General features: G+C 36.3%; 1 protein-coding gene across 16 annotated transcripts in view; it reads right to left on the bottom strand.

Moving 5' to 3' along the window:
- The window catches only part of nrxn2 (neurexin 2), a 335,460-nt gene that overhangs the window by 28,891 nt on the left and 288,449 nt on the right, over positions 1 to 18,120 (bottom strand). For all 16 annotated transcript variants that reach the window (XM_018093463.2, XM_018093466.2, XM_018093462.2 and 13 more), the window contains one exon: positions 312 to 634. In XM_018093463.2, coding sequence (XP_017948952.1) covers positions 312 to 634 — 323 coding nt within the window. The remainder of the gene's footprint in view (positions 1 to 311; positions 635 to 18,120) is intronic.

The raw sequence follows: 18,120 nt of genomic DNA, 5'->3' as shown, positions 1-18,120 counted from the left end.
TTAATAATGAATAAGCTTGAATGGCAATTGCCTGACAGTGTGGGACAGTGATTGGTGCTGCCCAATCTGTAGCCCTTAACCATTGAAATGAAGTGTATGATATCAGTGCATCTCACAATATTAGTGCTGCCATATTCTTAAATGAAAGGCTATTTTATACTGTAAATGCAGTGTTCTCCAGGTCACACTGATGAGTGCAGAGACAGACAAAAAACATCACTTTAATAAGCTATCTAGAAGCTTCTACATGTTAAACTGTAGACTACCCAAGGTTATAACTTTCATAAATATTTTCTGATAAATTTTCTTACCTGAGTTATACTATCCCTCATAGTAGGGGACCTCCCTTTTCTTGTTGTAGTTGTGGCCATAGTAGTTGTGGTTTCCATGATTGTGGTGGACATGTCAGCCAAAAGTGTGGTGGCTGTTGTCTCAGTGGTCATAACAGATGGAACCTCTCCAATCAGCCTTAGATTTCCTTCCGTCTTCACATTGGGGTCATTCTCAGCAGCAAGGGACAGCACCTTCAGTCCATTGTAGTATAAGCCTGAAATCTGTCCCTGAAATGGACGTCCTTGGTCCTTCCCACCAACTTTGATTTCTGCCTGGCTGTTGAAAATGGTGAGCTGCCGACCTATCAAACAAATATAACATAATGAATGAAAAGGTCAGGGCTCGTCAGAGAAGAAAATAACATACTGTAAAATAAGTTCTTGTAAATGTCACAATTATAAGGTGATTTTGGAGATGTAAAGACATGTCTGCATAATGTTGCTCCATTAATATAATTGATACTTTGTCTAAACATCTCTTTTGGTTATTACTGAGACAGGAAAAGACTTTCAAAATATCATCTGTACTGTATAAACATATAATGATGCAGTATTATATTATGCTGTTGCCGAATACAACTTGTGACTGTACAAAATAACCAGCTGAAAAGCAGCAATAAAACAACATATTGCACCAAATTGATCAGCATTCTTTTTTACTGAGTGCTTTATTTTAAAGGTGGAAAAAACAAGAAATACAAGTAAAAGACATTTTAGAGCACAAGGTGACCTTGCATCTTTTGGGGGAAACTTTTATATGTGTTGTATGAAAACTGTACTTATACTATAAATATGGCAACATATTTAGATATTAATTCATTTAAAGGAATTGAGGTTCTTTTGTGCCAATACTGCTTTATTTTTTCAGATCTGATATCAGTGGGGCAAGTCTGCTAAGCTAAAAGCGAGAGACAGTTATACCATACGTTATGGCTGTGTTTTGCTTATGTCTCTGTGTGTGCAAATTGCCTCAGTTCAGGTGCAGCAATCCTCGAGGTGGTATAACACTTTGGGCAGATTTATAATGCTGTGTAAAAAACAGCGACAAAATTCACTACACATTGGCAGGCTTTGCTGCATAAAAAAACGGCATAAACTCTGTGTAATTTTTTTACTCGTTCTTTCTTCCACTGGAACATAAAATAATGGCGTAACATCTGGCGTTTGGACGGTGAACTTCTCCATTTATTTTACACAGCGTTTTACATAATTTTTTTGCCAAATTTTATTTTATACAGCATAATAAATAGGCTCCTTAGTGTACAATTCATTAAATGCAAGTCAGTTACTTTTGAAGATGCAACATACAAAGGAAGCTATTAAATTAACACCAGCTCAAGGCTCTTCTCCATTCCAGGGTTCCCATGTGTCCATATACCTTGGAACCTTGCACCTTATACAGCAAAGTGGACACAACTGGCAGTTTAGTACAAGGCACCGATACAAAGGTAGACTGAGGCCTATAGTTAATGGTATTTTTACACCTGGAAATCTATGTCCAGTTTTGTTCTTTGCACTGCATCCTGCAATTATTGACATTTACATGCTACAAGCACCACTAATAGTAAGGAAGTGTTGGTGAGCCACATGAAACATGAAAAATGTTTCTTGAGGGCTGTGATTGGCTTTTTGGTAGCCCCATGTGCACTGCTGGGGGCTATGCTTATGCTTCCAAAACTTGCCTGCAAGTCAGAAATGTAAAAATGGGCTCTGAGTTGAGCCCACTGGGAGCAACATCAAAGGGGATGGAGAGCCACTCGTTGGGGATCACTATAGTAGGCCATTGCAATCAGTTGCTTTCTTTATTTACAAATGCTTATTTCTGATTGGTTACTGTTGGTTATTGCCAGGAGCAAATTTTGATAAATAAGCCACAATTAAGTTTATTCATCATTCATTTTTATGTTTAATATTACCTCATATTATAGCCACATGTATAACAGTTTTTTATGGTAGGAAAAACTACTACTAAAAAAAGGGGTAGAGTTATCAGAGTTTAGATTTGTGTAGTTTTAGAGGTTTTTTTTCTACCACAATATAAAACAGCCACGTCAACCACCACCCCCATCGATGTAGAAATGTATAAAAAAACAAACAAACCATGAATACCTTAAATAATGAACTTTATCACTTAAATACTTAAATAGCATGAATAGCTCCCCCAAAAATCAAATACCTGAAGTGAAAGGACTGCACAAAAATTGTCTAGGACAGGTCCCATTGGCTTCAATATGACCGCATTAGCTGTTGGATTTTTACATTTGAAATTTTTGCAGTTTTGAGGCAGTTGCACACATTGGTATAAAAAATACATTTTAGAAACTACTACTGGGCGAGACTTTTACACTGGTCGCAATGTGTCCAGTGAGCTGTCCTTCCCTGTAATACTACAGGAGTCAGGAGTGGTTGGGAATGGATATTGTAAACTTTGTAAGCTCAGAAAAAAAAGTAATTTGGAATAGCAGTAGGAATACTAGTCATAGGGGCACATTTACTTACCCACGAACGGGCCGAATGCGTCCGATTGCGTTTTTTTCGTAATGATCGGTATTTGGCGATTTTTCGGAAAATTGTCACGCCTTTTTCGTTGCCATTCCGAATGTTGCGCAAAATTTGGCGATTTTTTCGTAACGTTACTACTTGCGCGAAAAGTCGCGACTTTTTCGTAGCCTTCGCACCGAGTACGAAAGATTCTGATTCATTCAAGCTTCAGTTTGGTGACTTTTCTTAGGCCAGGTTGGAGCTGCAGGGTGCCATTGAGTCCTATGGGAGGCTTCCAAAATCATGCTGAAAAGTTTCGCCTGCCGCTTACAAGCGCTCAATACGAAAAAGTCGCGACAAGATACGAGCGCATCGTAATGGCTACGAAAAACTCACGTTTTTTCGCGCAAATCGTATTGGTAACGAAAAAGTCGCGACAATTTCCGAAAAAAGTCGTAAAGGCGCCGAAAAAATCGCAAAAATACGAAAAAGTCGCAAAATGTTCGTTTTCCAATCTGAATTTTTCCAATTCGGATTCGTGGGTTAGTAAATGTGCCCCATAGTATAAGAATGAGATCTGTTATCCAGGAAGCTCTGAATTACAAGGCCATCTCCCCATTCAGTCAAATAATTACAATTTTTAAAAAGGATTTCCTCTTTCTCTGTAATGATAAACAGTACCTTGTACCTGATTCCAGCCAAGATATAATTAATCCTTATTGGAGGCAAAACAATCCTTCTGGGTTTATTTTACCTTTTAAGTGATTTTATTGTAGTCTAAAAGTATGGAGATCCAAATTATGGAAGACCCCTTATCTGAAAAGCCCCAGGTCCCAAGCATTTTGGATAACAGGTCCAATACCTGTAGTAGTAAGTTGGTACATTAGTTTTAATGTTTTGGGTGAAGCCTGCATTCAACTCATAGCAAATGCAACATGGGGCAGTACAGACTTTTTTGCGGGGGAAATGTTTACTTTTATGTCTTTTAGTTTTATTGTGTATTGTATTTTTTTAACTTTATTACCTTTCTATACTTAAAAATGTGTAGGATTGGTTCCCTCGTTGTTTCCATATTCATAACACATTTGATAGATTTTGAAATAATGAAGCCAGGACCATATATGCAACATCATATACAGGTATTGGGACCTGTTATCTAGAATGCTCCATAATTTGGATCTGCCTAAAATTATGCAAACATTAAATAAATCCAATAGAATCCTACTGGGTTTATTTAATGTTTGTATGATTTTGCCTCCAATAAGGAGTAATTATATCTTAGTTGGGATAAAGTAAAAGGTACTGTTTTATTATTACAGAGAAAAAGGAAATCACTTTTAAAAATGTAAAGATTTGATTCAAATGAAGTCTATGGGAGATGGCCTTCCCGTAATTCGGAACTTTCTGGATAATGGGTTTCTGCATAATGGATACTATACCTGTACTACAGATAGGATAGGTTTTGGTGGTGTTATAGCGTATTAAACTTTTTTGTAACGGGCTGATTTACTAAAATTCATTTTTTTATGACCTTGAAAGTCATATAGGCTCGACATGTATAAATTTGAATTAAACTCAATCATTGTTGTATTAATAAAATGTCATGATAATGCTTGAATCGTTTGTATGAAAATTTCGAGTTTACATTCGAAAATCCCAAATTATTCAAGCTGAAAGTATTGTTAAAACTAGAAAATATTGAGTTTAAATGGACGCTCGTTTCCATGAGTCCTCTTTATTTTTCCCAAACAGGAATTGTTCCAGCAGCCATTTTAAGAGCATTGGTGCTCATTCTTGGAGAACAATAATGTGTTTAACTTCCCCTTGAAAACGGGTGTAAAAGAAAACAATTAGGGGATTGACTTCCCCTTGAAAATGTGTGAAAAAGGAAACAATGAGGGGATTAACTTCCCCTTGAAACCCGGCGAGACAGAAAACAATAAGGGGATTAACTTCTCCTTAAAGGACAGGCTGCAATTTTTTTATTTTACAAAAAAAGTTAACCTAACATTAATAAATCACAAATTATGTTACTTTTGAAAAATATTTTTTCGGGGGAACATTAACGAAAAAACTCATTTGGAAATCTCGAAAATATGTTAAAGTAAAAAAAATAAATCGATTTTTTCTCAAAATTGCTTAGTAATGTGCCCCTCAATGTAATTACTGTAGAAAGCAACATTTATTTATCCCTTTCTGTTTTTTAATCAGCTTTAATCAGATGGCTTGCAACTTTGTTTCAGGAATGAAGGACAGAAATGTATGTAAACAGGCAGAGAGATAATGCTTTCAATTGCAATGAAATTTGCAAATAGCAATAAAATGATTTTATATTTGTATTTAATGTTGGAAAGTGGGTTGAACTTATGCTGCACACTTTTGTAACAGGCACTTCTATATGAAATTAAACTTTTATGCAATTAATTAAAATCTTATTGCCTACGGCATAGAGGCGGGGCAGGCAATATATGATTGTCAGCTCAGATTATTAATTACAACTTTCCAATCAGCACTTCCTAGATATCACCTAGATGGCAAATGCAAAAGATTTTGGGGTGATACAAAGCTTGCCTGTATAATCGTATTCACAAAATAGCGCCGGCCTGCTTGCTGCCACTGTAAATTCCAGGAATGAAGGCAAAAAAATGTTTATATAGTGTAAGTAAAGTTTATTTTGCTCAAATAACATGATAGAAATAAATTTAGAATTATTTTTTAGGTTGACAGGTCCCTTATATAAACAACACTGCTAGAAAAGAGAATAATGCCACTAGCCAGACAAGATTTAATTAGAACCCCAACATAAAGTCAAGCAAGCTAATGAATGTTGGTCCTAATGAACTTTAAATTTTACCACTTGGATGACCAAGTGGTTTAGCATGTTTTATTGGTGGCATCTAGCGTTTTTACTATATAGTTTGATGTGATGTTATAGGTAGAGTGAATGGATACCCTAAACCAGGTATCCCCAACCAGTAGCTCATGAGCAAGATGTTGCTCCCGATGTTGCTCCCAGTGGCCTGGGAGAATTTCTGGTTAGGAGGCAAGTTTTGGTTGCATAAAAAACAGATGTACTGACAACCAGAGCCTTCTATAGGCTGCCAGTCCACATAAGGGCTACCAAATAGCCAATTATAGCTCTTATTTGGCACCACCGGGAACCTATTTTATGCTTGTGTTTCTCCCCAAGTCTTTTTACATTTGAAAGTGTCTCACAGGTAAAAAAGGTTGGGGATCCCTGCCCTAAACAGTAAATAAAAAAGTAATGACACATTGGGGCAGATTTACTAATCCACAAATCCGAATCCCGAAAGGGAAAAAATTGTATTGGAAACAAAAATTTTGCAACTTTTTCGTAGCTGACGCGTTTTTTCGTATTTGTTGCGACTTTTTCGTCACCGGTGCGACTTTATCGTATTTTGCGCTACTTTTTCGTCACCGCCGCAATTTTTTCGTATTGAGCAATAGTAAAAGGCGGAAAAATCAATCCGTTTTTTTCACGACGGCAACGAAAAAGTCGCGGAAAATATACGAAAAAGTCATGACGTCGTCAAAAAAATCGTGGGACATACGAAAAAACGCATTTGGACGCCTTCAGACCGTTCGTGGATTAGTAAATCTCCCCCATTGTGTGTCAAATATGAAAATCTAAATGCATGTTGAAATTTAGTTTTCATATCATTTACATTTTAATCAATCACCCTAAAATGTTTTTAAATGGATATTATATTATTTAATTAACCGTTTAGAAAACAGTGAAGCATTTATAAGTCTATTTTTTCCTCAGTAAATCAGGAAGCGCCCATAATTTTGTCATACTTTGTTTAAAAGTTATTGTGTGATTCAGCTTAGGCAGCATCTCTGTCTTTCTAATAATGTGGCCAGTAGAGGGCACTTCTTAATAAAATGTGTAAAAGTGCTTATCATGGCTCATGCTGGGAGTCAGGGAAAGATTTCATCAGATCTAACTGGCTGATTCCAACGTGTAGAAAATAACTGTTGGGTTAAGGAAGAACATTATTAAACTTTTATGTCAAAAACTATTAAAAAATACTTACTTAAAATAGGATGATTAAAGTAGCATGAAAATATTATATTAGCTACAATTTTATCTAATATTACTCTTAATGCCATCTTAAAATTGTTGAGATAAAACAGATAGTTCAGCATCACAGCTTCCTAAGAAACAGTGCAAGGACAGAAGATTCGCAGTACCTGGGCTTGGAGAATCATGCATGCTCAAGCCCATGGCTGATGGGAGGGAAGAAAGAAATGGAAGCGTGTTAATGTCACCCTGCGCTAAAGCAGCAGTACCAGGAAGTGCTGCATTACAAGAGAAAGGTGATACTAGCTAACTGAATAAGTAAAAATTTCAAGCTTTTGAGATGATAGTATTTCATCTCTTCTTCAGGCTTAAAGGGATACTGTCATTATTTTTATGGGGTTCTTTTTATTTCTAAATTACACTATTTACATAGCAAATAATTCACTCTACCATATAAAAATTTATTCTTCAACCAACAAATGTATTTTTTTTAGTTGTAATATTGGTGTGTAGGCGCCATCTCAGTGCCTTGTGCCTGAGTCTCAGTCAGTTCAGAAGGAGCCAGCGCTACACATTAGAACTGCTTTCAGGTAACCAATTGTTTCTCCTACTCCCATGTAACTGGAGGAGTCCCAAGCTAGACTTGGATTTCTCACTATTGAGTGTTATTCTGATACTTACTGGGAGCTGCTATCTTGCTCCCTTACCATTGTTCTGCTGATCAGCTGCTGGGGGGGCAAGGGAGGGGGTATGATATCACTCCAACTTGCAGTGCAACAGTAAAGTGTGACTGTAGTTTATCAGAGCACAGGTCACATGGCTATGGCACCATGGGAAATGAAGAACAAGACTAGCTCCATGTGATATTTTTAAATTAAATATAAAAAAATCTGTGTTTTCAATGCAGGATTCTGCTCTATAAGCTCTATTAACTGATGGGTTTTGCAAAAAAAATGTTTCCCCATGTATTTCTTTAAAGATGTTACATGTTAAGCATCAACCACAGTTTGTGTGCATATTTAAAGAAATACAATTCATCTTTAGGTAAATTCACAAGTGGATATCTGGTTCTATATTTGTACTTGGGAAAAGGAGAAAATGCAGAAAGGGCACACGCTACTCAGTTACAGTTGTTGGTATAATTGGCTTTGCATTGTGTATTTTATATCATAATAATTAAAAACGATATCATATCTCCATTCTCTTTGGCAATTGGTACAGTTTTGTACATTCTGTTCTTAAATTTACTTGAAAAAAGGGCATTGATTAAAAACAGATACTAAATGAAGCACATTTGGATTATCTTGATATCTAACAACTCTAGATTGTAAATGTAATTGTTAGTCTCAGCAGGAGAAAAGAAGAAACAAAATTAATAAAAGAGGTGTAAATGACCTTGTCACTATAGTGCTAGTGAGAAGCAAGATCTGATATATTACACGAGGTACCTCTTTTAAAGTAAACCATGTCCATACATGTCAATACTGTCCATATCCTTTCATCAGATAAAACACTAATTCATCTACATTATTCATAGCCCTGAAAACTCTCTGTCCTTCGGTATGGCATTCTTTAAAAAATGAATAAAGAAAGAAAGGAACAAGTCGACCACCAGTGCCATATTATAAATAATTTAAAAAATATTGGCACTCCAGTTAGAAAGAACTTTATTAGCCCTGATAAAACTCTCTATGATTATAGAACTGTTGCTATCAAGGACAGTTATAGAGTGGACAATGAAAGAAAAGTTCCATCTTATTAAAGTTTTTATAACTTATGTTATTTATGAAATATTTCATAGAGGAACAATGCATCAGTGTTAAAAAGCCAAAATATTTGTGGTCTGCTGCTAATCTCTATCTTATCACCAAACACAAGTTATACCTTTGGTCTACTTTGCTTTCTTCTGGTGTGATCCTTTCCAATTTTATATCACGACTGCTTCTCATTAACCCTATCTGCATGACTTATATTCTTTTTGCAGTTCTGCTATTTAACATATATTCATATACATTGCTTGTCCCTTTTTGTATTTAAATAGATTTGAATAATTAGTAAAAACCATCCTAGCTAGGGTTTTGAAACCTCTATAACCTTAATAAGTTAATAGCTGCACAGCGAGTGTAGAAGCTATAAAGTGAGTGTTACATGAGTTATCAAAATCCGTATTTGTGTAATTTTCATTTTAATGGGTCGGAAAGTTTAAAGAAAATTTAAAAGACCTGAAAAACATGAATGGATTATACAGTTGAAATATGACCTAGGACAGATCCCATTGATTATACTTGACTTGTCAGCTTTCATTTTTACACAAGAGGTTTTCAAGTTTTTTTTTCAAGTAATAAGTATCCAAATTTTGCGTTCTGTAATGATTCAAATTCTTGATTATCGGGGGGAAAAAGTGAATCATGAGTCATTAAAAACAAAGGCTAGGTGCAAGGTGAGAGTAAGCAAAAATAACAATGGCTGATATTATTTTTTTTATCTGGCTGATCTTTTTGTGTGCTAAAGCGAGTGGGCGATAAATGATTCCACAGGTGGTGGGCAAAACAATAATTATTATCTATATCTCTCTTATCTAAGCCTTTAGATAAAGATGGTTCATTTTTGTTATATTGGGCCAGATTCAATTTGATGAGAAAAACTCATCTTCTAATTCAATTCTGACTTTCTGCATAGACTTCTATTGAGTTTTTTTATGTGATAAAGGATAAGATACATTTTTCTCATTGAATTTCCTCTGCCCTTTTGTCTGGAGAGGGAACTTTGTCAGTAAAAAAGGCGATAAGCTGAATTTTATTGCTGGAAAAACTAGCATTTTATTTTTTCCATCATTTAGGTAGGAGTGGTTAATTACATTTTTATCAGGCTTTTCATTCTTTGGTTTAAAACCTTAATACGTTGAAGGCTGCATATCTAGTGTGGCATGTAAGCAAGTGTTAAACATATATTAAAAACAAAAAGAAGCTGAAAATATAAAAGAAGGTTTACAGGAGTAACTGGTTCAGTGAGAATTTCTGTGGATTTATTGGTGCTATTCATTGTGTATCTTGTTACATATATGTGATCTTGGAACAACTGTTACACCCTTTTCCTTTCACAGATACAGGTGAAATCTATAAAATGAAAATGGGGAACTACAAATGGGGAAGGATAAGTGAAAGATGGAGATGGGTTTGATATAATTAAAAGGCAAAGAAGGAGTCAGAAAAGGGGGGGGGGGGCTGGTTGGTCCACAGCTGGTCAACAACAACAGATTTACCATATTGGATGAAGATGTTGGGGAGGACAGCTCTTAACCGGCATATATTGGGCAACCTTACCCTTAGTGCCCTTGGGGTGGGAGGATCATTAGGAAGTAAAGACAGGTTATGGTAATAGTGCATTCAAATATTAGAAAGGTGAGGTGAATAGGTCAGTCTGTCTTATTCAGACTGAGGACACAACTTTCTGAAAAGTCTGTTTTTACCTGGCTTATGGGCTCATCCTGTAATGAAGCAAGTGGATAGATAATTGGGGGTGACTGGCAAAGACACAGTGATTGTGGTATACATTGGTAATAATGACAAAGTTGAAGGAAGGGGTGAAAAAAAGAGGTGAAAAGTCGAATGCAAGGACTTATTTCAGAGATATTGCCTGTGACACTTGCTGAATTTGGAAGGCAGCTAAAAGATGGGAAGATTATGGCATGGCTAAGAGATTGTGTTGGGAGGAGGGCTTTGGGGATTTTAGAGAACTGGGTTGATTTGTCCACTAGCTACAGTTCCTCTCTGCCAGGTCTGGGCTCTGTACCTCAATGAGGATGCAGCAGCTGTGTTGGGGGTACAGAAAGATACTTCAGTGTGTTTTTCCTTCTTCTTCTGGATCAACACTTAGTTAGGCAGGTTCAATATTTAGGTACCCTAAACATATTTGGATAACTACATTTCTTTTTACATTTTAATTTAAAATACAGGTATGGATTCCCTTGACTGGAATTTCCAATGAAGGCCAGATCCCAGAGTGAATTTTAAAGGAGAACAAAAGGTTGCTTTACAAGATTTTTTCACAAAAGTTAATGAGATGGCCCCTCCTGAAACGCTGAGATAGAATTTAAAAAATTGGTACAGTTTTATGGCTTCTGCCGCTTCTACTTAATAACTGATCCGGAGTTTGCGACTTCCATCTTTATTCACTTCCTCTCTCCATTCACTTCCTCTCTCTGCAAACTGTGCATGTGATAAAATAACTTAAAGAAAGAGGAACGTATTGCGCAAGTTCGGGGTTAAGAGAAGACTTCATTGCACATGTGCATGCCCTGATCTCTAGTATTTTGTGAAGGAGAGGAAGTCTGTGTTTTTCCAACATATTGTTAATATTTTTTATTCACATTCTGAGTTACCCAGACCTGAATGAGACACACTGATGGTATGTAAATTGCTATGGTAATGGCCTTTTTACTGAGCTGGATATGTATTTTGACAGTTTTTTTAAAGCAAATAATTAAAAAATGATTACCTCTTTCTCTGTAATAATAGAACAGTAGCTTGTACTTTGGTCTAATAAAGCTGCATGAAGCCTTATTGATGGCAAAACAATTCTATTTTTGTTTTATTTAGTTTTTATAAGTAGAAGTGAGGTACGGACATCAAAATTACAGAAAGACCCCTTCATTGGAAAACTCCAGGTCCCAAGCATTCTGAATATTGGATCTGATATCTGTATATTAAAAATGTAACCTGTTCTTTTTACATTTTTCCTTCTATATTTTATTGTATATGCAGTATCATTTACTTTAGCATTATTCTTTTGTTATGTCAGACTGCTGTACCAGAATGCAATTATTTACCCTTTTATACTAAGCATGTCTCTAATACAGTAATTTGTGTAACCAATTAATGTTCTAATGGCAAATACAACTTTGCCTCACAAAACTCGTTTCTTTGATTGCACCTAACATTATAGCTTACTCATCTGTATACATTCATTTGTAATGGATATAAATGCATGAGCATGAGGCAGTATTCATCATGATACAAAGGGCACGTGCAACGCACAATAAAAATGTGTGCCAGTGAAATTAAAATGATTGTTCAATCCTGATTGTTTATCTTATTATTATTTATGTATTATTATCTTATCATTATGTTGTCAGCCTGTGTGCCATGAACTGTCTTTAATTTTAAAGGGTGTAATTTGTATCAGAATTTAATAATCAACTCCGTAGCATGAGCTTTTATGACAGGTGAACCTAATTTTTCTGCTTGATAATTTACAGTGACCCCTAAGCTTAGCTTCTCAACAGCTGCCCAGAGCCCACTGAGCATGTGAGTGTCACTAACACTCCTAACGGAATGCAAGATGGTGACCCCTGTGCGTCCGGATTACTGTTGCTGCTGAAACTTAAAGGAACAGTAACACCAAAAAATGAAAGTGTATAAAAGTAACTAAAATATAATGTGCTGCTGCCCTGCACTGGTAAAAGTTGTGTGTTTACTTCAGAAAGTTTACTATAATTTATATAAATAAGCTGCTATGTAGCCATGGAGGCAGCCATTCAAAGGAGAAAAGGCACAGGCACATAGCAGATAACAGATAAAACACTACTGTATTCTACAGAACTTATCTGTTATCTGCTATGTAACCTGTGCCTTTTCTCCTTTTTTCCAGCTTGAATGGCTGCCCCCGTGGCTACACAGCAGCTTATTATATAAATTATAGTAGTGTTACTGTAGCAAACACACCAGTTTTACCAGTGCAGGGCAACAGTGCAATATATTTTTATTACTTTAAAGCTCTTTCATTTTTTGGTGTTACTGTTCCTTTAAATGAATACTGTCATGGGAAAACATGTTTTTTTTCAAAATGCATCAGTTAATAGAGCTTCTCCAGCAGAATCCTGCATTCAAATCAGCTATTCAGAAGTGCAAACTGATTTTTTTAATATTTAATTCTGAAATTTTACAGGGGCTAGCCATATTCTTAATTTCCCATGGTGCCTATAGCCATGTGACTTGCGCTCTGATAAACTTCAGTCACACTTTACTGCTGCGCTGCAAGTTGGAGTGATATCTTCTTTTTCCCTTTCCCCCCAGGCAGCCCATCAGCAGAATAATGAGACGGTAGCAAGATGGCAACCCCCAGTAGATATCAGAATAGCACTCAATAGTAAGTTATCCAAGTCCGGCTTGGGACTCCTCCAGTTACATAGAGTAGGAGAAACAATAGGTTACCTGAAAGCAGTTCTAATGTGTAGCTCTATATTACAACTAAAAAAAATATGTATTTGTTGGTTCAAGAATAAAAATTTCAGTGGTAGAGTGAATTATTTGCTATGTAAACAGTGTCATTTAAAAATAAAAAGTACACCGTAAAAATCATGACAGAATCTCATTTAAATTTATTTGATAAAAGAATGCATTTCCATCCATTTTCATTTCTGGGGTTTAGGAAAGAAAAATATTTTTTACAGATCAGCTTTAGTGAGTTGAGTGTAAGAAGGGTAGTCATAATTTATAAAGTGTTTTATTTGTTTCAAATAATTATAGGTTCATAATTTTGTTTATGACCTTTCATGAATTATGCTTCTACAGCTGTCTTTCAACATTTTGTTACATAATACGTGGTTATAGGTAAATTAGGAAAAGCTAAAAAGCAAGTTTTATTTTTACAGATTGCTTTAAGAAATAGAATGTGGATATCTGGAGTAATAGAAGGAATTAGTGGGAGCTCTAAAAAGGACACAATTATTTGTTGTAAATATAGGTGTTATAATAAGTAAGGGGAGCAATGATATCCTTGGCACAGGAAAACTGTTTTTTAATTACAATTATTAACAATTTAATTTTCTCCAAACACCTTGTAAACATGATGCATATCTGTAAAGTGATATTTAAATGTAGAGATGCTATATAAAAAAGCAAAATAATAATCCATAAAGACGTTCCAGTTATAGGTATGGGACCAGAATGCTTGGGATAAGGTGAGGTTTTCCAGATAAACGGGTCTTTCCATAATTTGGATCTCCATACTTTAAAGGAGAAGGAAAGGTAAAAACTAAGTAAGCTTTATCAGAAAGGTCTATGTAAATACAGCCATAAGCATTCACAGAAACGCTGCACTCCTCCTTCCTGTGTAAACATGTTCTTCGGTATCAGACTTCCTTTCTCCTCTCTCCCTTCTCCTGCTTCTCCGCACATAAGAATTCACTCCATCTCCCATCAGAATGTGTGATCTGAGCTACCAGCACAGTAGCTACTGAGACCAAGCTAAAATGGCAGCTGCTATCTTAAGTAAACAGATGGAGCTTCTAGGGCTCTTTATTCAGGTATGGTAAGGCTTTCTGCAGAATAAATATAGCGTTCTAGGTGGCACTGATGTGGCTAATCTAATGGCATTAAAATGCCAAAAAGCCTTTCTTTCTCCTTTAAGTTGACTAAAAAATCATTTAAACGTTATTTAGACCCAATAGGAATGTTTTGCCTCCAATAAGGCACTGTTTTATTATTACAGCAAAAAAGGAAATGTGAATTTCTTAATCAAAATGAAGTCTATGGCCTTCCCATAATTTGGAACTTTTCGGATAACTACAGTTAACTTTTTTGAGTATCAATAATACATTTTATAACACAGTAGGGTATTAGGTGGATTTTCATTAAAGAACTGTCATTACCATACTTGGTGTTGCCTTACTATATACATGCCCTAAGCTCTCCCTTCTTTTTTATTGTGTTTGATTTTTTGGATATACTATCTGTAGTGTTTAACAGCAACCCTGTTAGGAAATGTTTATTTTCTATTCATGTTTATTGCTATGCAGCACTGCTGAAAGTAAAGGGCGCCCTCTATAGCAGCCAGAGAGTATCTTGGCAATATGGTTTGCGACAGCCGTGTGGAGCCAAAGCCTCCTATGTCGAAGGTCAAGAATTTACACTTACCAATGTACCCTGGAAATGTTTTTAAAATGTTAAATAGATTATTTTAAAAAATGTTTATTTTATTTGTATTTTCTATTTATGTTTTATATAGGTTTTGAGCCATACATGATTTGTTTCTGTTTTTTTCTGAACTGTACACAGTTCATTTGTGCTTTTTGATTGTTGTGCTTATGAGACCAGGTTAAACCTGCCAGCAACTGACAGCATGAGTGTTTTTTATTTGCAGCCTGGAAAAAATTAGGTTGAGCATCTCATTTGTGAAGCAGACAAGGCTTATCCACCAGACTCTCAGAGGAATAATATCTCTACTCTAACTTCTAGGGGATGCTACCTGCTCTGATGTAAGCTTAATTATTAAATCAGAAGCTTGGAACATCTACAAAAGTAATTGGAGGGCAATTGTATAACTGAGGGTTTTCTGCAGGGCAGTTTATATACAGTGGTGTGAAAAACTATTTGCCCCCTTCCTGATTTCTTATTCTTTTACATGTTTGTCACACTTAAATGTTTCTGCTCATCAAAAACCGTTAACTATTAGTCAAAGATAACATAATTGAACACAAAATGCAGTTTTTAAATGAAGGTTTACGTTATTAAGGGAGAAAAAAAACTCCAAATCTACATGGCCCTGTGTGAAAAAGTGATTGCCCCCCTTGTTAAAAAATAACTTAACTGTGGTTTATCAATTTCAATTTTCAATTTCAATATCAATTTCTGTAGTCACCCCCAGGCCTGATTACTGCCACACCTGTTTCAATCAAGAAAGCACTTAAATAGGAGCTACCTGACACAGAGAAGTAGCCCAAAAGCACCTCAAAAGCTACACATCATGCCAAGATCCAAAGAAATTCAGGAACAAATGAGAACAAAAGTAATTGAGATCTATCAGTCTGGTAAAGGTTATAAAGCCATTTCTAAAGCTTTGGGACTCCAGCGAACCACAATGAGAGCCATTATCCACAAATGGCAAAAACATGGAACAGTGGTGAACCTTCCCAGGAGTGGCCGGCCGACCAAAATTACCCCAAGAGCGCAGAGACAACTCATCCGAGAGGCCAAAAAAGACCCCAGGACAACATCTAAAGAACCGCAGGCCTCACTTGCCTCAATTAAGGTCAGTGTTCACGACTCCACCATAAGAAAGAGACTGGGCAAAAACGGCCTGCATGGCAGATTTCCAAGGCGCAAACCACTTTTAAGCAAAAAGAACATTATGGCTCGTCTCAATTTTGCTAAAAAACATCTCAATGATTGCCAAGACTTTTGAGAAAATACCTTGTGGACCGACAAGACAAAAGTTGAACTTTTTGGAAGGTGCGTGTCCCGTTACATCTGGCGTAAAAGTAACACAGCATTTCAGAACAAGAACATCATACCAACAGTAAAATATGGTGGCGGTAGTGTGATGGTCTGGGGTTGTTTTGCTGCTTCAGGACCTGGAAGGCTTGCTGTGATAGATGGAACCATGAATTCTACTGTCTACCAAAAAATCCTGAAGGAGAATGTCCGGCCATCTGTTCGTCAACTCAAGCTGAAGCGATCTTGGGTGCTGCAGCAGGACAATGACCCAAAACACACCAGCAAATCCACCTCTGAATGGCTGAAGAAAAACAAAATGAAGACTTTGGAGTGGCCTAGTCAAAGTCCTGACCTGAATCCTATTGAGATGTTGTGGCATGACCTTAAAAAGGCGGTTCATGCTAGAAAACCCTCAAATAAAGCTGAATTACAACAATTCTGCAAAGATGAGTGGGCCAAAATTCCTCCAGAGCGCTGTAAAAGACTCGTTGCAAGTTATCGCAAACGCTTGATTGCAGTTATTGCTGTTAAGGGTGGCCCAACCAGTTATTAGGTTCAGGGGGCAATTACTTTTTCACACAGGGCCATGTAGGTTTGGATTTTTTTTCTCCCTAAATAATAAAAACCCTTATTTAAAAACTGCATTTTGTGTTTACTTGTGTTATCTTTGACTAATAGTTAAATGTGTTTGATGATCAGAAACATTTTGTGTGACAAACATGAAAAAGAATAAGAAATCAGGAAGGGGGCAAATAGTTTTTCACACCACTGTAGCTTCCAATGAAAATGTGAGTCTTTCTAATCCTACATTCATGTTGATGTACAAAGCAGCACAACAACAACAGAAACTAGGTAGACCCATCTCATTTTGGACTATGAATATTATGAACACCAGACAGATTATGTGTTGCCATTACATTCTCATACATAAGCATACATTCAATGTGCTATCCATTTTGTTGTATAAAACGTGCATTGTACGATACTATGATTAAAAAGAAGATTGGCATCATTCTGATTACTGTAGTTAAATCGTTTAGTTTAAAACGCTAGTTAATAACTGCTAAGTGGGTAAAAATATATTTACGGTGCTATACTTCTATACTTAAGCCCAGAAATTGAAACAGAGGTTTGGTGTCCTACACATTCAGAGTTATTGCTGCATCATCATTTATTAATGTATTAATGTCAGCACAAGTCAGCCAGTTTACATAATGGTATGTAAACACAGCACAGGTTCAGCAGACCTCAGCAGACATTTTGGCAAACCACTTTCCTCTGCCCTGTTATATCACACAAACACAATCCTGACAGCTTTTATGGTCAGGAGAAGTATGAGCTTCCTCATTACTGCCAGCATTTCATGTTGTTCCCAGAAAGCATAGTTAAAGTGCATTGATATTGTCAAGTTCATTCCATCCACTCCTTAACTTGATAATGATTCAGAGAGAGTATGCAGAAACATTATCCGCTCCCTTGTTTTCACAACAAATACAGTAAGGTCACCTTCCCACTCATCATCCTCAGGCACAACGTTGTAAAGGTAACTCTGCCTTTTAACCCTCCCTTATAATAAAGTTTGATGTCAGTTATCTTTTTTTAATATATCTACAGGGAGTGGCTATTTGTTTTATTAGTTTAGGGTAAGAACCCACCAAGAGGTTAAGTTGCTCGCGATAGGTCTCTGCTATCACGGGCGACAAACCGCTTCCAAAAAGCTTTTCACTGGCAACAATAGGAGTCACCGATGTAAATCCCTTTGCATCCAAAGTCATGGAAAGCTGCCTGCATGAGGAAACTTTACGCAACTTTGGATTACTGAAATGATGCAAAGGGCTTTCCACTGGCGACTCCTATTGTTGCTGGTGGAAAGCCTTTTAGAGAGAGAGCAGAGATCTACCGCAGGTGACTCAAACACTCTGTGGGTTCTTACCCATAGGGTTATTGATAGTTTAGCTACTTGGATTTTTTTATAAATACTATTTTGCTGCATTTATTTTTTTTAGCAAGTTAATGCTTTGTTGTGCCACTACCACTTTAACTGGAA

Source organism: Xenopus tropicalis, chromosome 4 (genome assembly GCF_000004195.4).
Source record: "Xenopus tropicalis strain Nigerian chromosome 4, UCB_Xtro_10.0, whole genome shotgun sequence".
Lineage (NCBI taxonomy): Eukaryota > Metazoa > Chordata > Amphibia > Anura > Pipidae > Xenopus > Xenopus tropicalis.
The sequence above is the reverse complement of the archived record's forward strand: the minus strand, read 5'-3'. Positions and strand labels throughout refer to the sequence as shown.